The 22271-nt window shown below is 29.1% G+C and overlaps 1 protein-coding gene across 2 annotated transcripts in view; it reads left to right on the top strand.

Moving 5' to 3' along the window:
• LOC139773242 (uncharacterized) overlaps nucleotides 1–20841 on the top strand; it is a 60932-nt gene extending 40091 nt beyond the window's left edge. For both annotated transcript variants that reach the window (XM_071707542.1, XM_071707541.1), the window contains 6 exons: nucleotides 3334–3458; nucleotides 5415–5493; nucleotides 10543–10635; nucleotides 10915–11219; nucleotides 11552–11825; nucleotides 18394–20841. In XM_071707542.1, coding sequence (XP_071563643.1) covers nucleotides 3334–3458; nucleotides 5415–5493; nucleotides 10543–10635; nucleotides 10915–11219; nucleotides 11552–11825; nucleotides 18394–18598 — 1081 coding nt within the window. In that variant the 3' untranslated portion in view covers nucleotides 18599–20841. The remainder of the gene's footprint in view (nucleotides 1–3333; nucleotides 3459–5414; nucleotides 5494–10542; nucleotides 10636–10914; nucleotides 11220–11551; nucleotides 11826–18393) is intronic.
• Nucleotides 20842–22271: the final 1430 nt, after the last annotated feature.

The raw sequence follows: 22271 nt of genomic DNA, 5'->3' as shown, positions 1-22271 counted from the left end.
ATATAGTGAATTTTAATTAAATATTAATTGCAATGTAAGAATATTTTTTATATGTACCTACCTACTTGCATTTAAAACTTTTTTCATAAAAATTTTGTACAAAACAATTTTTTATGAAGATAATTAATGGCAGAAGAGTGAAAAATTTTATTTGTAATTAAACGTGAATTGTAAGAATTTGAAAGACGTTTCTTGTAGAACAGAAAGGACAATGAAAATATATCGAAAAATATATCAAAGATATATTTAAAATTTATTTTGATTTAAGTTAACTTATATTAATCTCTTGTGTTAATATAAATAAAAGAAGATATGACTTATTAAAATAAGTTATTTATAATAACGGTATTACTATATTAAAAAGTCTATAAAGTGTTTCATATAACTAATAGCTAACGTTACACTGACAAGTATGTGGAAGACTTAAGCAAAAGTCGATATTAATATGTGTATACATGTATTACAGACACACAACACACCATCACCACCGCATGTGTACTGTATTATACATTATTGCATAACATTTGTGCTTGTCGACTTAAATATTGCTGATTACTTTTAATGTAAGAATATTTTTATATTCTAATTTTTTCTGCAAATAAGCCATTTTTTATTTTATTTAATTTCAAGTAAAATTGTATAATTTGTTGTCAATTGTATCGCAAATACCTTTCGGTTTTCAATATGAGATTTTGACAGAGATGGAAAAAATGTTGTTAAATAGGTTTCCGGAGAAACCGGAAAATCGATTTCAATAAATATTCCATCAAATATTTGACCTCTGGTTGAAACTACGAGTTTTATAAATTATATATGTATAATAAATAAAACTCAAGAAACTTTTTCACTATCGTATATGCATCTCAATAGTATTACAAACCAATTTAAATAATTATTCGTTTAATGGATTAATCTATTCTAATTAAATGAATTCCATTAAACTCTATTAAATTCTATTCAATTATTATTAATTGGGGATATAAATGCAATATACATTTTAAAATAAAATGATATTAAATATAGAATTAAATTGCAAAATACATTTAATGTTGCAATTAAAAAAAATAGTATATATGCATATATATATATATATATATATATATATATATAATAAAAAATAATATATAGTTTTATATTATTTATTGAACTAAGTAAATTATAAAAGTATATGTCAGTAAGATAAAGTTATGTTATATAATATATAGGGAGTATAATTTGCAACGATGAAAAATCCTTACCTAAAAGTGTCGCATCAACTTTCCACCTTCAAGAAAGATGAAGGAGCATCATAGCGGAGTTCTTCCTGCATACTAACCATCCAGTTACAGGATATACATATTTCTTCCGAGTTATCTTTGGGCCGCCATTCAGGCCCAAACGTGTTAAATTATACGATACAGAAAGAGATGTAATCATAAATCAGAATTAAAATTAATTCTAAAAAATAATAAAATAACTTAATATATATACATTAACTTGATTAAAAAAATTTATTAATAAAAATAATAAAATAAATCAATTAAAATCAATATCTAAATAAGAATGACCGCAGTCTAAGAATCAATTAAATTGCAATAACTTTTTTATAATTACAAATTTTTCCAAGTCTGATAGAAAAATAGAAAAATAGAAAAATCGAAATGTGACTGTGAGAAAGTTTCAGCAACGCGACGATATAATGATTTATTTAGCAAAAGCGGCAGATTTTTATTGGAAACACGTCGTAACTGGATATCGACAAGTACTCAGATTTTAGAGTGGGGGTGGAAATGGGATTGGGAGCAGGAGTATAGCAGCGAGAAAGCCATGAGGTGAATTTTAATAAAAGACTGCCGATGTGCCCCGTAGTAAATTACTAGATTTGAGCTTGATGCCGTCGAAAGTTTTTTTCGCTTGAAAATAATTTAATAACGGATTCTGCAAAGTAATTTCTTTGTAATTTGATAATAACTAATTATCTGAAAATTTGTCATCTGAAAATATGTTCTTATGAAAGTTTACTTATTATACATTATTATATCGTTAAATTATATTATTAATTTAATTTTTTTCATCATCTCGATATATTTTCCATATATATTTGCATATTGTATAACTATAAATAGCAACATCGAAAGAATAGTGCTTACGTAGGAAAATAACCGAAGTGACATAACTCCCTTCTCATTGGATAAGATGCTCCTCACCCTTAGGACATAAAAAGAAGGTCGTCAAAGACCGTCATCGTTGTGGACACCGTTCCATGCATTTTAAAATGGCCAAACGATGCCTACAAATTATATTTTCGCAATCATTGCGGTTTTGATCTTCTCTATCCCTTCGTTCTTCCCATCTTTCTTTACCATCCCCAAGGGTTCGATATCACGCCATAAAGTTCCGACGATTATTCTCACGGAATGTCTCATCTTGGAGGATCGATGACGAATGAAATTTTAAATAACGAATCAGTTATATTCTTTTTTATTTACTTTTTACTTATTTATTTTATTACTTGTTTTTTTAATATAATACATGTATATACATTATATATATAATGTAGGTATATAGGTACATTATATATTACTTATGTTTCTTGACTTGCCGTTTCTTGTTCTTTTTTTCGTTTATCTTAATATATCGATAAAAAAATGGCAATGCAACGAGACTTACGTTTTTACTGCTCGTTCTACTTTTGCGCGGAAATAACTATCGGGAATTTTTACAACGCTATGAACGTTTTTAGAATTGATATTGGCATCGATTGACATTCGACCTTTTCTTATGACAAAATGTTATCACCAATTTGCTATTAAAATGTTACGATCAATAATAAACGTCGAAAATCGAAGAATATAATTCTTCCCAAATCATATTAAATTTATCTTTAAAAAAAATTGAACTCTTGGAAGGGTGGCAGCTAATAATTGAGTTAATCTTCACGAATTAAGTGATCAAAATGTTGTTGTGCAGAGTTCGAATATATATGTCTAAAATAAATTTGAATATAGGGGTATATGTACACACCATATAGACGTATATCTATGGTACACACGCGTGCGCGCGTACACACACATGGCATATTTGCTAAAAGTATATTCATTATTGGTATGTTTACTGTTATTGGCATGTTTTTCTTTATTTTTAAGCTGATATTATTATTAAATTATATTTTTAGATTACATTTTTTAACCGTTATATTATTATTATTGTTATTATATTTTGTAATTAAGAAACTAATTGCTTAAAAAATGTAGATTGTTAATTTGTATGTATAGGACGTGCATATATGATTTAAATATATATTTAATGTTAATAAAATATGGTAATATTGTAGGAAATTTTTTTTTGTTACAGGAAAAATAGCACAACCTTGGAAAAATTCCATCTACAAATCTCGAGATTAGAGTTATACTCTGAAGACTCGAAGTATGTGGACCAATTGCTTTACGAGATGGCGACAAAGCCGATTCTTCATGTCGGTGAGCAGATTAATATAATCACTAATTAATCACAAAGTTTATAATTTTTATTTACAGAAATATTTTTGTAAATAATAATTACAGAAATATCTTCTGTAAATTATTGTTTTGTAATTCATTTTGAATTACTTTAATATTAGCTTTTTAATTATATTTTATAAATGTTACTTATTGTTTTATATATATGTTGTGTTACATATTTATTTTGTATATTTTATTAGTTGGTATCACAGTACTTTGTAGTATTATATAAATTTGTATTATAATACTTTTATTTGTATTGAATTACATAATGTTCGCATGCCCATCTCATAGTTTTGGCAGTTATGGAATAGATCTGACATCGAAATCTTTGCTTAATAATAATGATATTACGAAATTAAATAAGGAAGCAAAAATTAATGAAGATAAATGGATAAAACTTTTACCGTAATAATTAAAATTTCGCTCCAATTCTGTCGATTGAGAATAAAGAAGAACGTATTTAATTAGCTAGGAGGTGGGAGTGAGTAATTATCGTCTAACTATTCACGACATTATGACAATTAAGATAATAGGGTAATTTGAGGGACTATTTGAGTTAAAGAAAAAATTGGATTAAAAAATTTTAAGACATGAAGGAGCTTTTCAATTTTCAGAGTAGAGAGGGGCTTGGGCTTTTTGACTTTTTGTCTTGAAAATTTATCTGATTTTTTCTTTAATTTATTTAAATAACCCCTCTTTACCTTATATTATTGTTCAATTTGTATTGATTAATTATAATTATTAATCATAAATCGAAATAGCATTTCTGATAATAAAATTATCGAGATAGTACGTCGTAAAGACGATTTTAAAACGTTTAAGTGATTTTTTAGACATACGTGTCTAAAAGACATCTTAAAAATGTTTTTACGATGTCTTTTAAATTATACGTATGTCTAAAAGACGTTTTAAATACGTCTTTTATACATGCGTGCTGTCTGAGTATAATAGCTGCGTATTTGATTTGTTCATTAACATATTGTCACAATGGCGACTTGTTTGAACAAACCTAGTTCTATTTTTCGTCAGATATATCGATTTCGTAGTCTCGACTGTTAATCTCGTGAATGTCGTATATTTAATTCAGGCCGCAGACGACGGATGCTTTATTATTTGACCACGACGAATCATCGTTGCCCGACGAATTATTGACTCGCGTTACTTTTCGAAGCTTATGGTAATATAAGAGCTAGACGAATCGCTTAACTTAACTACGATTTTATTAAATGTATCCTAATTATTCTGTAACATTAGTAACGATTTGTAATATGGAAAACTATAATTCCTCTGTTGGGGTATCTAAACTTTAAGTATAAAATTTTACACAAGTGTAATTTTACACATAAAAGAGAGAACAGCGTTATATTTAGTTAAGATACGACTACAATGATTATATATAGCCCACATAGTGGATTATTTTAATTGCAATGTACAATTACATATTTCTGGATAAATACAGTTATATTTTAGAAACAAAATATTATTTTGTTTCTTATCAATCGATTTCTCTTATTATTCTGTGCATAAAAGTATTAAAGTAAGATCAAAAAATAAATATTTTACTAGATATTTTATATTTCATATCAAAATAAATTCTCCTTCAAACTGTGAAACTTTTATTTGAAATATTTCTAAACAATGAGAAATAACTGAAATTTAGAATAATTTATTAAAATATTAGTTAACTTTATATAATTTATCGTATGCATTAAATTACCAATAGGTACAATAATAATAATATATTATAGATATATTTGATATTTGATATATAGTATAATTATATACATACATGTTTAGTAATTATCAATAGTAATAATCAATATTACTATATTAATTCTGTTTTGTTCTAAGCAATTTTAATTAATAGCTGTTAATTAAGTCATCCATAATTAAACAATGTCATCTAAAGATTTACTTATTGGTTTGTTACAGTTCAAAAAGACGGCGGCACACAATTAAAACTGGTCATTGATTACGGCGAAAACATGCAGGCGTTGTTTAAACCGATGCGGTAAGTATACAATCAGTATATACTGTATTTAACATTTTTGTTTCTTACTCTTCCTTATAGACATATTATCGTAACGATGATTTAAAAGTTGTGTAAATTAACCGGTTATGTAAATTAAATACATAATACATGAAAAGTTGATATAATATATATCAGAAATATAAATTTTAATATGAATATAAACTTAATACAGACACAATAACATTTCGGCGCGCACATTATATATTTATATACCACATAGATGTAACACGCGTACATAGATAATAAGTTTTGTATAAAATGTATAAGTTTCCTATTGTTCAATTGTTGTGGGATTACTATTGCTATTAGATCAATTTTTCCCATCTTTATTCGTTAATATTCGTTTATTGATTTTCTCGTACATATAGTACATACTCGCGCGTGTGTATACATGCATACATGTATACGTGTATACATGTATGTAGGTATATTCTAATTAGCGCCATTATAGCACAAATTAGGAACGATTGCATGCAAATTACGAGCGAGAGGTCAGCTTCTATGACCCGATGTGAACGATGGCGGTGAAACCGCAGAATGTCGCAAAGTTCTTGGCGTATCTTGGGATCACAGGCAGACAGCGCGCAAAATTACTTGGGCAGTTTGTCGGTGCAACGGCGCCGCGGGACGCTGCCACGATAGCGCCCAAATTAACGCCGAAGCATTGCTCGAATCGCCGTCTTAAATTCACACACAGTCTATACGCAAATTTACAAATTTGCATTCCTTTCTGCTAAGGTTACTTTGATCTCCTTTAAGTAATTTAAAAGATTAGTTTTAAATAAGCTTTTAGAAAAGTAAAAATGGTCAACAATTGGATATTCAATAAAGTAAACAAGCAAAAAAAATAGTGTCCATGGATTAATTCAACTAAAGTTTCAAGTGTTTGTAATTTTTTAGTACATTTACATTTAGTACATTACAAAAAAAATCTTAAATAAAAATTACCTGTTTCTTTGCATAAAATCTGAAAATAAAGTTTTCTGTAGGATTTTATTGAAAATTTCAAAATTGTTTTCTCCCTCCCGAAAAAAAGACGAGGGGCAATATAATTTTATCATTACAAAATGTTTTCCGCTTCTTGCGCATTACTTTTTAACGATAGAATCAAAATCAATTTAAAGTTGATTTTTTCTTAGTAAGAATGTTGAGGAAAGTTATCAACTTCTCAATCCTTAGCATCTTTGTAATTAAACTTCAAATTAGAAATTTATTAAAGTAAATTTTATCTAAAATTAGCTAATAAATATAATGTTATTTATTTAAATGCTTGAAGTTACTTTCGCCGCTTTCCTGATCATTCATGCATTTTATAAAACTTAGAATTTTTTTGCATGAAATCACAATTTGGACAGAAAAATAAAATAAAATGTTATTAATTAAACATACGTAGCATCTTTAAAAGTGTTATTTTTTAAGATTTAGGAATACTTTACCTATATTTCTTATTGCTCATTTATTTCATATTTTTAACATTAGATATTGTTTATATTTATTGTCAGTAATAAGAAAAAAAGTAATGAGATACGATTTAGGTAACCGGTATTCATTAGGCAATTCCTCCCTATTATATGTGTATCTGCTATTTGCTCGACCACTATTGCTTTAAATATACATTATTATAAAATTACATTAGAAATTTTCGGAGCTTATTGTCAAGAGAACGGACTAAACTGATTCATTTAACATTACGAAAGTATTTACAAATAATCAAAGGATCATACGATAAAGCGTTGATAATAAACAGCTAAGTGGAATCTAGCTAGCTCAATTTGCATGATGCTCAATGAGAATTATTGGGATACAAAACCTTTGTAACTTGGAAACAAGATCAAATAGGACAAATATTTATGCAAATTTTTTTTTTAATTCTTCTCTGCGATTATGCCCGTGTTATAAAATATCTTATAATATAACAATATCAAAGATTTTTTTAAATAAAAATCCCAGGTTACCCCCCCTGTACGCCATTCTAATTTCTCGAAATGCAATTAATAAAGCCTAATTTGAAATGGATACAATTATTTCTCTCATCTTGATTTTTTTTTACTAACGAAGTTACATTTGGATTGGATTACAAGTGCAATTACATAAGTGATGTCCGGAGCGCGCTTTGAACTATGAGAAGAACACTCTTGAACAGCCAGACCTCTTCATCATCCCCTTCCTCTTGTTCCTCTACCGGTTTCTTCTTTTTCTTTTATAACGCTTTTCTAGTAAATGATATGACACACACGCCATTGTTCTACATTTTCAGACATGCGTACCTTTTTGCATAAAACTCAGTAAATAATGATCTCAATTGAGATTCAATTGAAATTTATTCGACTGATTTTTATTTTAAAATGTGATAATTCTATATAATTTGCACATCTTGGAATCGCGCTTTATTGTTAACTTTCTATTTTTAAATCAATATGCATATTAGAATAAAATTTTAATAATTTTAGCAACAAACATACACGAGAATTTTGAAAATAGTTTAAATTTAATGACGATAAAAACGCAAATATTTTTACGTTTAGTTATTTTCAAATTACTGATAGAAGACTGAATGTGGAATACAAATATTAAAATCAATTAGGTTACTAAATTTGGTTTATGACTTTAATGAAATCGATATATTTTATACAAAAATTTTATATTTTCTATTACATCCCAGACAATATGTCTAGAAGACATCTTTAAGATTTTATTGTAGTTACTAGTAGACAGATGTAACACACATTGAATAACAATTATTATTTTACAATATATCAGTTTATATTTTATAATAATTATTGTTTCGAACAAAAATTATTTTAAATACACTAACAATAATGGAGTAGCGACAATGCAATATTCGAAAAGGTCGTAAGAAATTTTCAGACAAACCTGATATTGCGATTCTCTTCTCCTCCTTTCCTTTCCTCCCTTCCTCTTCATCTATATCTCTATTTTTATCTCTGTCTCTCTATCTACCTCTCCTTCTTGGTGGTCCACACGAGACTAGAGCCCTTTAAACTTCCAGTGGGCCGAAGATTCTACGATAAGTGGTTGGTGCTCGCGCGGTTTAAACTCTGGTAATAAGTTCGCCAATAAGTTCCACGGAAAGTTTGCGATTCCATGGCAGCGAGAATTTCGGCGAAACGGCGAGCTGGCCGCAATAAACTCTCATTACTCGTTCGGACAAAATTTGTTCAATCCAGGAGAAGAACGAAAACATTCACGATATTCTTTATATAATTATATTATATTTTATTTATTCGTTTTATGACTTTTAGATTTGTGTGATAATATCGTTTAAGTCATTATATGCACAAAAACATTGTTATTATGTCAAATTTCGAAAGTTGCAGTTTTATAGATACCATCCGACGTATTTTATAGAAAAGTAAAGTCCAGATTTAAAGTGTTTTTGCAACATTTATAATATGATATTTACAATTTAGAATTAAAGTTCAATCGTTTAATAGAATTTTTTAAGGAACGAATCTGAAATCAGATGTTTGATTGTCCGGATTTCTACGAAGTAGATTTTTTCCTTGTTCTCTAGAATCTCGATCGGAGCTCGCGAAATTCATGCTCCTCGCTCGTGCTTATTGTCCTGTCTCGTATATGTATATATAGGTACGTATATACATATATCGCTCGTAAAACCCGCACCAAGATCACCGAGTAAATATTTGATCGTGCTCAAGTTTGCGGAACTCCTGAACCTTCCTCTCTCTCCTTCTCTCTTCTTCTTCTCTCTCTCTCTCTCTCTCTCTCTCTCTCTCTCTCTCCCCTCCCCCTCCGTTTCCTTTCCCTCCTTTCTCCTTCTTCTTCTCTTTCTTTCCCTTTTCCCTTCGTGTTCCTTTCAAGAGAAAGAGGTCCTAAAGAGAAGTTCGGGGACTAATAAAAGTCTGAGCTTTTGCATTGTCCCTTTGCTGCACATCCCCAGTGAATAATTTTAATTCTTTTTTCTTTTTTGTCACATATGATGTGTCCTGACTGCACATTGCACAGTTTACAATTTATCAATTTACTACAATCTATAATAAAATATTTGGTCTGATTGGATGTAAATAAAGGCAATATTGTAAGACGCTTCTATATATAGGAGCTTTTTTATTTAGTTAAATATTGTAATATTTCATTATATTATATATATATGTTATGTATAAAATAGGATAATTTTTATGTGTTTATTCAAACGAAACATTGTTTATACAGCTTTAGTAATGTCTTTATTTAACGCATTATGCCGGAAAACCGGAAATAATTATCAAATACCGATTGATAACGAGCATTTATAATAAGTATTACATTAGAATACTGATATATGTGTGTTTGTGTATATGCGTATGTGTGTTGGTATGCGTGATATGTATTGTTTAATTATATTAATTCATTCACTAAATGAATAATCGCGCTGTATAGAATGTACTGCAAATTATTAGTAGAAATGAGCCGTGTAATTAGCGAAATAAACCAGTAAACTCTTTTGTAAAACATTTAAAGAAAAATATTCGCAATCTTGGTTTAAAAGAATAAAAATTACACGTCTTATTTCTATTTGTTTTTTTTTACAAAAGGAAAAAAACAGTTGAACAATCTTGCAAATTACGTTATATAAAATTTGAAAGATATTGAAATGTAGTAAATATAGTAATAAATAGTTACTGCGTTACGCAATAAACAGAACGATCACAAAGTCACGCGATAGATATCGATCGATTGATACCCCAATTCGCCTTAATTCTGCAATATAGCAATTTCGGATAATACCCGCAATATTATGCACGCGAGTCTCTTTCAGAGACGTTCATACTCTTCCGTGATTACACAGACTATTTCAAGACCACTGCATGTTCTTGTAACCTTCTCAAAATCATAATAATAATAAAAAGATTTTAAATTTAAGCACAGTTAATTCAATTTTTGTATATTATTGTTTAGTCTGTCAATTAAAAAACAGCAGATTCTAATTTTTTTACTTAACTCTATTCTCTTTTCTATATAATATTCTGTTTATCACAATAATAAGCAAGTGGTTTTCAATCGCAGGTTTCCGCGAGAACAACAGACTCTGCCAAACCATTTCTACTTTACAGACTTTGAGAGGCATACCGCTGAAATTGCCTCTTTTCATCTAGACAGGTAATATTATATTTAACTTTTTATCATGCATAAATATACATATGTTTAAAATACATATTTTTCTTGATTTTATATATACGAAAGAATATTATTTGAAAAAAAAAAAAGATTGATTCCTAGTAGAAAATGAGCATTACATAAATTTAAAATATTTAAAGAGATATATCAAGAAATATATTAAAGATACATATTTTCAAGTAAACTATAAAATTATTAAATTGAATCCCATTTAATATTCTAAAATCTTTTATAACATATATCTTATTTTTTGGCTCGCAGGCTTTTGGGCTTTCGCAGAGCGATGCCGGTGAGCGGTCGGACACTCAACGTTACAACCGAAATCTACCAGATTGCCGACGGTGAGCTGCTTAAAACATTCTTCGTGAGTCCGGCCGGCAACCTGTGCTTCCATGGCAAATGTAGTTACTATTGCGATACGGCACACGCAGTTTGCGGCAGCCCCGATACCCTCGAGGGTAGCTTCGCCGCCTTTTTGCCAGATAAGGCTTTCGCGGCTAGAAAGGCCTGGCGGCATCCCTGGCGCAGAAGTTATCACAAACGAAAGAAGGCCCAGTGGGAACATGGTAAGACACGATTTTTTTTTTCCTAGAAAAATGTTCTTAAAAATGTACAGAATTCTAAAAGGAAACACGAGGTTTTCTCTTCTTCTTCTATTTATTATTATCTATTTATTTAAGTTTTTTATTGTATTATATTTTTTTATTATTTTTACTTTGTAATTGTACTTTGTAATTTACTTTATAATTAATATTATAATTTTAAAAAAATTAGAGTGAAGCGTACGTAATAAAAACTAAAAAAATTTTACAATTATTTTTCTTTACATTATTTTTCTTAATTTTTAAGCTTCTTAATATTTCTAATTAATAAACTCTTTTTTTTTGCAAACTTGCAGATTCCGATTACTGCTCTCTGGTAAGAGAAATCCCACCGTATGACGAAGGTCGACGATTGCTCGATCTAATGGACATGGCGGTCTTCGATTTTTTAACGGGTAATATGGATCGCCATCATTATGAGACGTTTAGAATTTTTGGAAACGATAGTTTTACGTTACATCTGGACCACGGAAGAGGCTTTGGAAAACCCTTCCATGATGAGACGTCTATTTTAGCGCCTCTTTTACAATGCTGTATCATCAGACAGACTACTTTAAGTACTCTACTCCGGTGAGTAAAATTTTTTATTGTTTTTATAATAATATATTATATTATAGTATTATTAAAATAAACAATAAATTAAAAATAATAATTAATTCCACAAAATTTTGAATTCTTAAGTTATCAAATCTCTCAAATTATATAAAAATTTGGATTATACAGTTATAGCTATACATATTAATACAATAATTACACGGGATGTAACATATATAATATATATGGGACAATCCACGTCACTTTTACCCCCCATCTGTCCAAAATTGGTATGGACGGATTTTAATGACTAAGGGCGGAAAATGTTCGTCTTGAAAAGAGCTTTCGAAAGGCGTGTGGCATATATGCGCAATTCAATATGGCGTCATAGTTATGGCTGCTTAAAGGGATAAATTCAAAATTTCAGATCCAACATGGGCAGATAAAACGGTGAAAAGTAACTAAATTCATGTGAAACTCAGTATTTGGGGGATTTTGGGGTCGCTGATTACGAATCTGAACGTAAAATTGTGAAATTCAAAATGGCGGATGCAAATATGAGAAACGGACGAAAATTCCAGTAAATGACCTGAAAACTCTTACTGGAGGGTTTTTTGGGTCGCTGATCACGAATTTGTAGCTAATTTGTTAAAAAACAACAGAAAAACCGTGTTAATTAAAATTCTACTCTAGGAGATGAATTTCTACCACGTCCACGCCGTCATCTCTGGGTAACGCTAAGAGTAGAATTTCAATTAACACGGTTTTTCTGTTGTTTTTTAACAAATTAGCTACAAATTCGTGATCAGCAACCCAAAAAACCCTCCAGTAAGAGTTTTCAGATCATTTACTGGAATTTTCGTCCGTTTCTCATATTTGCATCCGCCATTTTGAATTTCACAATTTTACGTTCAGATTCGTAATCAGCGACCCCAAAATCCCCCAAATACTGAGTTTCACGTGAATTTAGTTACTTTTCACCGTTTTATCTGCCCATGTTGGATCTGAAATTTTGAATTTATCCCTTTAAGCAGCCATAACTATGACGCCATGTTGAATTGCGCATATATGCCACACGCCTTTCGAAAGCTCTTTTCAAGACGAACATTTTCCGCCCTTAGTCATTAAAATCCGTCCATACCAATTTTGGACAGATGGGGGGTAAAAGTGACGTGGATTGTCCCATATATATATAATATAATTATATAATGAATATAAAAGTTAAAAATTATAAATACAAAAATAGTAATTATCAAAAATAATAATTATTGCAGAAAGTTGTGCACAATTATTTTTTTTATATTACATTGTGATCAGTTTTTTCAATCTTTTCAATGCTTTTTGCAAATTCGAATTACTTCATAACTTTAAGAAAAGCAATGATTATTGAATTTATTGTTATGAAATAATGTGGTACAGCAATTGTATAATACAATTTAATCTGCAAGGTGTCAAATGTTTCATGATTTCGTCTGGACGACCAGACATCGATAACAGAAACGAACGATTTGATTATAAGCGTTTTAATCTGTATCCCAGTGTTAATCTCGCACACGACATTATTTATCGGTTTTCCATTTTCGATACTTTGCGCGTCCGCGAAATCCGGACGGCTGGACATCGGATTTATCGTGCAGCCCGTAAAAACGCGAATCCGCATCAAAGCAAGAATTCACGACCGCGTCCCAGCAATTCTGATAAAACGCAGCACCCCGGATTGCGGAATCCGCCTTATCGTAAAGTTTTTCTTCTTTTTTTCCGTTTTCAGATGGAATCGAATTTAGCGGCGCTAAACCTACTGTTAACCGTTCTGAATTGCAAATCTCACCGATCGATGGACACTATCCATCGTGCGATTCGACAATTTTCTTCGATAAATCAAAACAATCGTCCTTATTTCAATCTTTTATTATACGTGTGCCTAGTATTTCAATTCCTTTAAACACGACAGTATGACATATAATCCTTTTAACAAATTTTTTATTGTCATATTACATTAGTTTTCTATTCTCCGATCAGATATAAATCCTATAAATTATACGTTAAATCAAGTCATTTTTAAATTTAATATTTCCGCTAGAACTCTTAAATAAAATTTACGCGATACATATATAACATAAATATGATAAAAATTCTAGTGATAAATAATTAATAGAAAAAAATGCTTACGAGCAGAAACAAGAATAGTTTTTTTCTGACATACAAGGTGATAGAAAAAGATTCAGTATTTACAAAACGGATAGTTATTAAATTTACGAGGTTTAAATTTATGTAGGTATCCCTTATTTTTATCTATACCACAATAGATATCCAAATATATCCAAAGTTCGTTAAAATCAGGAGGACACTTGCGTGTGTTTCCCTTATGAGTATAAGATATCTAATCAATACAAGTTAAAAAATTAATCTTATCAAAGATATATAGAAGAGATCTTTCAGTAATTCAGCTGACCTATTTGAATTTTTATATGTGATTATACATGTGATTTTTTAAATATAAAATTATACATTCTAGTTACATATAAAAATATTACACAGTAAAATTTTCAAAATAACGAATACTTCATGAGATATTATTTACATATATCAGAGATATTATTACGATATATGCTGACATAAAATATTAGATATTTCGTAAAATGTTCATTTTGCAGTGATATTATTGTAATATACTGCCCAATTGCCTCTTTTCATAGTTTCCAATCGAAGTTTAACAAAAAGTTACATAATTTTGACATATTTATTCACTCTTAAAATTTACAAGAATCACATTTTATGCTTACTTAGTTTAAGCCAAAAAGATTTTTTATAAAATGTTGAAAATGACAAGTCATTCTAAAAAATAAATACACTTTTATGCACTAATTATGTGCTCAGAGTAATTTCGATTTTTGTATCCTCTAAGGAATTTCTCCTTTAAAGCGAAGAATAATATTCTCTTATAATTTGTTTACGATTTCTAAATTAAATAACTTAATTACGTAAGGTAAGTAGATCGAAGATGCCACTTTGTTAATATTTCATTCATTATTCAATAGATGGTAATGCTTTTTAGTCGTTAAGTCGTGAGATTGTTTATACAAGGAGTGACGTATACAAGCTTTTTCAGTTTTATCGTGTTAAATCTGAAGATTTGTTCAAATCAAGTAGTGAATAGGCTTTTTTATAATATTGTACTTTTGTTTGTTAAGCTGTTTCATAATTTCTTTTTATTGGAAATGAATTTATTTAACATATTTTGAAATCACATGAAATGGCTGTTCTATGGCCTGAATAGCCATTTCTTCTATATCTATAACGTCAGTGTGTGAAGAATTAGAGGTGGCAATTTTTTTATTTGCGCATCACGTACCGCGCCTGACTCGTATTTGCCGTTTATTAATTTGTTAATATAATTTGTGTTTTCTCTTGCCTTTTATATGTATGAGATCTTGTGCGCGCGCGTATACGCACACGCACAAACATACATGCATATATATGTAGTCATACATATATCTATGCATTCGTATATGTACAAAACTTATTGTGCTTATTGTTAGTTAAGTAATCTATTTTGGAATTTTAAATTTATAAATGAATATTACCCTTTTTCTAAAAGGGTAACCCGTAGAAGATGCATTGTGAAAATTAACGTTATTGTGATATAAAAGTGTATAATTCGCACATAAATGTGTATATTCGAATTTCAGAATGGCTTGGCATTAACATTTGATAGGATATTCTTGACAATTTTTTCCAACGTATATTAAATAGATATTTTTTACTCTGTCTGATAAGTATTATCTGAAAATAAATATGCGAAACATGCTAATGGTCAAGTATAGGAAACGAACAGATACGCATACACAAATACGTAGCGGAGCTAAAAGGAACCCACACATCGTCCATTAAGCGCATTATTACGGGATAATTGCTTCCTGCTATGCTGTTTCGTCGCATGAATCGCTGATTGCGACTCTTCTTCTGTTAGTCTATTTTCTACATTCTATATGGTAGCCCATCATCTAAGCAACCGCATAATTACAATAACAATTCAGTGAAATTGCTTGGCTATTAACTAGACAGAAATCAATTTGCTGACTGATAAAAATGATAAAGAAACAGTTTTCGAGAAATGATAATAGACCATTTCTAGGTTGCCAAATTGTTTATATAGTAATGAAAAAATTACGATTCTGAAAAAAATAATACTGTCAAAAACCTTTTTGTTTATAATTATTAAATAGAATTTACAACTCTATATCACTAGGGAACAAAAAAAATTTGTTTTCTATCCTGAGGATGAAAATACATAATTTTTGTAATATTTTTGTGTTGAATCCAAATATGTTTGCGAAATTTCTCTATTAGATAAAACTGATCGACGAGTGAATTTTAAAAAATCTATATATTTATACATATTTATTAAAATTTGATCAAGGAAAATCTGCTGTTTAGAAAGTAGTTTTATTTAATTTTCTTCAATATATTTTGTTTATCTCTCTTAACAGTCCAGCAATAGCCAGTTTCAAAATAAAAACATTTAATCTTTACCGTGTAGACATTATTAAATCTTAATTTAAGCTTATGAAACAATTTGTGAAAAATGACGATTAAAAATATTTATTTCGACATTCTCTATTTTACTAAAAAAATTATATATCTATTACATATCTATTATATTTATGTACTAATCTACATTTTTTTATACATGCAATGATTTCGCTGTGGGTCTAAATGCAATTCTACTTTATCCTGTACACGTACTTACCCTTGAAACAAAGCGCGCCAGAAGTTCAATGATGCTTGCGGTAAAAGATTCAACATTTTTATTTTAAAATACGATACTTCAGCTTTAACTTGAACTCTTTTCAAAACCTCTAGCACATCGGGTTTATTTTGCTAGCTACAAATTCTCAAAAATAATAAAAAGTTTATTTTCTTAAGTTTTAACTTTATTTTCTTTTTAATCTGACGTGCTAAAATATTTTTGCTTGTAAATTCAGATTCAGCACGCAAAAAACTTCAAGAAACCTCTTCTTTTCCAGAGAGCAAAACTATCAATGTTAATAATTTTTTTTATTATAATAAATGGCAAAAATATGAACATTACAAGAGAACTAACAATAAGAGCCTGATAGGAAAAATCTGATTTTATATTTGGATTCAGTATTAAAAAGGATATTTAATACTATTAGAACTACCAAAGGGGACAAAATAATCCGTTTGACATTTTTTAATAATTTATTACTCATTTTTTAACCATCTTCATTTCTGAAATTTTCCTTGAAATTTTATTGAAATTAGATGATTAATGTTATTAATTTGTTTTCGCCAGCTGTTCGCCAGTGTATTAGGTAGCAGTAGTAGAAATAGTTTATATCAGTAAAAATGGATCGTTTATCAATTTTCAAATTACTAATAGTGATGATTGTGAAAAAATTGTGTTTTTCAATAATAAATTGAACATACCTCAAGAAAACAATATCGAGTTCGAAGGTTTTCGGGATTGATAATAGCCTCGAGGCGCTTTTCAGAGCGACGTGGGTTTTTAGATCAACAACCGGGCGGTCGGAAGCTTTCAGAACGGTAATGGAAGCCTCCACGGGTCGGTGGAACTGCCAATGAATAAAGTATCGGCTTGAGCAGACACTCGACTTGGGCTCTATTTATACGGGGTGACACACACACACACGCGCACGCACGCACATCCACACTAACGTCCACACCTACATTCCTACACACAGACACATACATATTGCACATCGCACACACAAAACGCACACATTCCGACGCATCACGTGGATAAAAGTGGACTCTCGCAGAGTACTTTGCTTTGCCACACAGGCTGGACTACTCTCTCCAGGGAATCTTCGGAGAACTTTCTTTCAGGATTAAGGAGGAAGGATGAGCCTTGAGACTGAACAGCCTTTTCATCCTGCCGAGACTTGGTTGTTTACTTGGCTACTCTTATTGTCACTACTATTACGCAATATAAAAATTAGACTTATATATGGAAGCAAAAATAATTGACGAAGATATCCAAGATATCTTACTTCCCTATATTAATTTTTAACAACATAATTGGGAGTATATATCGTTAGTAAATATGTCAAGAAACTAATTTTTGAATTATAAGATTATTGAATAAAAAAGTTCATTTCGCAAACTTTATAATGCTAAATAAATTGTTAGAAATGTTAGAAATGCTTATGAGGAAAAGGTCACAAATATCCTCTTCTGATTTTGATGAATTTTGGATATGTGTAATGTAGATCAAAATAAGAGACACGTATCTTTTTATAAGTGCTCTTATGCATATATTAAGTGAGTGAAACATCTCTTTTAAGAAAATTGACTTTTATATTTCTAAGCGTGTATCATCGAAACGATAAGCAATATGCAAAAATGTTTTAAATAAAATTTTTTTATATACATGTGCAATTCAACTCACTATACTCGAAACGGATGGCATTTCTGTTCGTGATTGTACTATACATTATTCACATATAATTTTATATAATTACTAATAGAAATCTTTTCTTTTATTTGAAAAGCTTATTATTTAAGTAATAAATTTAAAAAATGTTCCTTTTATTGAAACACTGCTCACTTCTGATTGCAGCTTCCATAATGGGCCCAAGCGGCTCAGCACTGCCATGCGGCAGAGTATGGCAAGGGATCCTGTGGCTCCCGTTTTATGGGAACCGCATTTAGACGCCCTAGATCGGCGGATAGGCATTGTTCTGCAGGCCATCCGCGACTGCATTGCTCGCGAAAACTCTTCGCAACAGGTCGTCCACAGCGATAAAATTGATTCAAAGTTATAGCCTTTAATCGCGGTCTAGAATAAATAATCGCGATGTAAAAAAAATGTAAAAAGAGATCTCCTCCTTTTCCCCCCTTCTTTTACTCCCTTTTTCTTTCTGTTTTGTCTCTCAAATACCTTTATATTAAAACTTTAAATCTGTAAATTAAAATGCTGATTCACAGTTCCGAGAAAATATTAGAAGATCTTTTCTTTTTTTTTTCTGTTATAGTCTATCTTCATAATAATTTTTCTTTGGAAATGTATATAAATTAAATTAAACACTTCATTTATAACTAAATCGATTAAATTAAATTAGTTGACTTATTAATTATACAAATGGAGTGCTGTCAAATAAGAAGATCATATATTCAAGATCATTTTTTATTTATATCTTCTTTTATTTGATTAACTTTTTGAAAATTGTATTATTGAAAATCGTGATTTTTAATTTAATCGATTATTAAACAAAATATCTATTTGGTTTTAATTTAATTCGGAGGGAGGTTGTTATATCTGTTACTACATTTATATTTTTTAATGTTTGTAAAGAAACTTTATTGGTACGATTTAATGAATACATTTAAATAATACATTTTTAATGTAAAAAAAATTAACTATTACAAAATTATAATTATATTAAATTAATGTTATAGTTGTATGCAACTTATTGTTAAGATTAAGTTATCGTTAAATGATTAATAAATTAACTTTTAGAATAAGTTTTGCCAAATAGCGTTACTTTACAAATTCATAGTTAATTTTTAATAAAATGTGTAATTACTCAGTAATATACAAAAAACATGAGAAATTAAACATGAAATTATAATTTTTTACACTTTTAGAAAATTATACTCGTTATTTCATTACAGCTTAACTGATATTGTATCACGATCTGATTTTTAACATAATAATATATATAATTGAAAAAAGTGTTATTTTATATAATAAACAAAAAGTATATTGTGTATATATAGAAAAGAGATTTGAAAAGAAAATTCTATGAAAAAAAAAGAATTAAAATTGACAGGAGAAATTTAAGAAATTAAAATTATCTTCTTAAATTTATTTTGATTTATTTTATTATTATATTGTAAAAAATTTAGAAATAAAAAATAATAATTTAAAATAATTCTAAATGGTAATGTTATTATTTTTCGAGGAAAGTATATCTTTAAACATATCATAGAAAATCTTGTTGATTAGCTTTTACCTTTTAATAAAAAAAATTATTAATTTACAAGGAGGCTGTTGTACCTATTGTATGCATAATACTTATAAATACACAATTTAGTTATATGTATGTATATTTATTGCGACTTGGCGATAATCAAAAAACACAAGTTGTCATCGCGTATAATAAATATTATTGATGTAAAAATAACATGATAAATAACAATGTTAAAAATTTAACCCATTATTGGCCAAAATTTCACTTTTCTTGCTCTTATAGTTTATTGTTGTTTATTATACTCACAAAAAATAATATAAAATTATAAATAAATAATTAGTAATTATATATTAATTTTTAGTTATGATATAATAATGACTTAATAATTTAATTATTTTAGCATTAATTAGATAATTAACTTTAAGAAATGTACATATTAATTGTATTATATAACAATTTATAACTATAAAACTTTTAATAATTATTGATTATTTATAAAATTAGGGTGACTCATTATGAAAGCGACCGACTGATAATCGGCGAGTCTCAAGTTTAATTCTCTGATTCTCACCCCACATATGTGTCTTAATTTTATCGAAGGCTTACCAGAAATTAAAGGGAAACCACTCTGGTTATTACTGTCCAAGATGTCGCTAGAGAGAGAAATTTATAAAATAAAAAGGCCCTCAGTCCCAAGGCAACTCCTTGATGGGTCCAAGTCACATAGCCATAAAAACAGTGCAACTCTCTTTAAAGTGATCGTCAACGTCGACCTGATATGGCACACTGAAGAAGAAAATTGATTATTAATATAGAATTAAGAATTGATTAAAAATTAGAGAATTATTATTGATTATACAATTCTTTATATTATTGTTATGGCCTATCATGGGTTAAAAATTGCTATAATAATATTGTAAATAAAATCGAGAATGTTTGCAAGTGTATAAGAGAAAGATTTAAGTTACATTATGTGTGTATGATTCTTGCATGTAAATGCGTGAGAGAGCTTTTGTAAAGTGTGCTTTTCATACACATGTTTTATGTTCCTTACGCACCTATATACAAAAAATAAATTTGAATGGAAAATAAAACGGAATGCAGTTTAATTAATACTCTTTTCCCTCTTCATCTAAATGTTTGTCAAATAAAAATAAAGTAAAATGCAATCTAACTCCAGATAAAAAATTAATCATTTAATCAGAATCTCTTAAAAATTAATTAATTATATTTTAAAATTTATAGAGATGGATGGACATAGTAAAGCAATATATGTATATATATACATCAAACGGAACACCACTTTTATGTAATCGACTGATTTGTGCAAAATATGCCGAAACGCATCATTTTTGTTTTTAAGGGGAATATATAATTTTGATAAATTCATGCTGCTTTATCCCTTAATTAAAGTAGACATTTCTTCAAAAATCTCCAATATATAGCAATAGAACTCAAGTGAAGTACACATCATTTTAAAGATCTTTTAATTCTCTGTACAATTGTGTTTTATTTTTTTAATACCTCTCGATTTCTCGAAAAATATAATAAAATATAATCAAATATTTATTTAAAAAATTATTATTTTGCATACTGCTGTATTAATAATTCTTATAATACAGCCATTTATGTAATAAAATTTTATTACGTCTTTATTATTATAGTAAAAATGTCAATTAAATAATTTAATACTTATGGAAAAGTTCATAATTTTCTTCTTAATTCTCGCACAGAATACTACAGAAAATTGAATAAAACAAACAAAACTTTCCAATTGTTCTTCACCGCAGATAGATACTGTTATAAGAGATCAATCATAACGGAAAAATCGACCAACTTTTTCTAAAATGACAGAACGGGATTCTTACCTTTGGAGTTTTCCACAACGAATCGATTTTCTCAGTAATGAACTCAAGAATAACGCGACAAATGTGAATTTTCTGAAATTTGTTTTAATTAAACAGAGAGAGAACCAATCATCTTATTTCATCATCATTTCTACGAATCATTTTTACAAATCTGTGTTTCGTAGATTTTTAATTTATCGCTAATTCTTTCGCGTACACACACAGGTACCCACACGCACACATAGGTATATTTTTATACATATATCTATATATAATCAGAACATATTGATTAGTTGCTTATTAAGGTCTAAAGAAGGCTTATTGATCTTGTCAGGAAATCCATCGTTAACGTTTCCTCGAGAGAAGTTTTCCTGCGAAGAGAAGAGAAGCAAAGTTTAAGCCCTCGCTAAAGGCGAATAAAGTTACGCGGAACCGCAAATTCCCAAGTACAACAAACGCGAAGATCCGACGGATACATCAAGGCGCGAAAAGTCGCGCAAATATTTGATGAGCTTTGAGGCGAGAGGAAACGCGTGAGAATCGCAAAATTAATTCGTCGATCTCTTTACTTACTCATATCTCCCGAAAATAGACTGGTTTTTAGCCGTCAAACGGAAATAGTCATAGATTTCTCAGGAAAATAAGCTTTTTCTCTCGTACTTTTCCTAAGGGATATT

Source organism: Temnothorax nylanderi, unplaced genomic scaffold (assembly GCF_030848795.1).
Source record: "Temnothorax nylanderi isolate EJ_2023f unplaced genomic scaffold, tnyl_v1.0 TNYL_tig0059_pilon, whole genome shotgun sequence".
NCBI lineage: Eukaryota > Metazoa > Arthropoda > Insecta > Hymenoptera > Formicidae > Temnothorax > Temnothorax nylanderi.
This window is presented reverse-complemented; position numbering and strand designations above follow the sequence as displayed.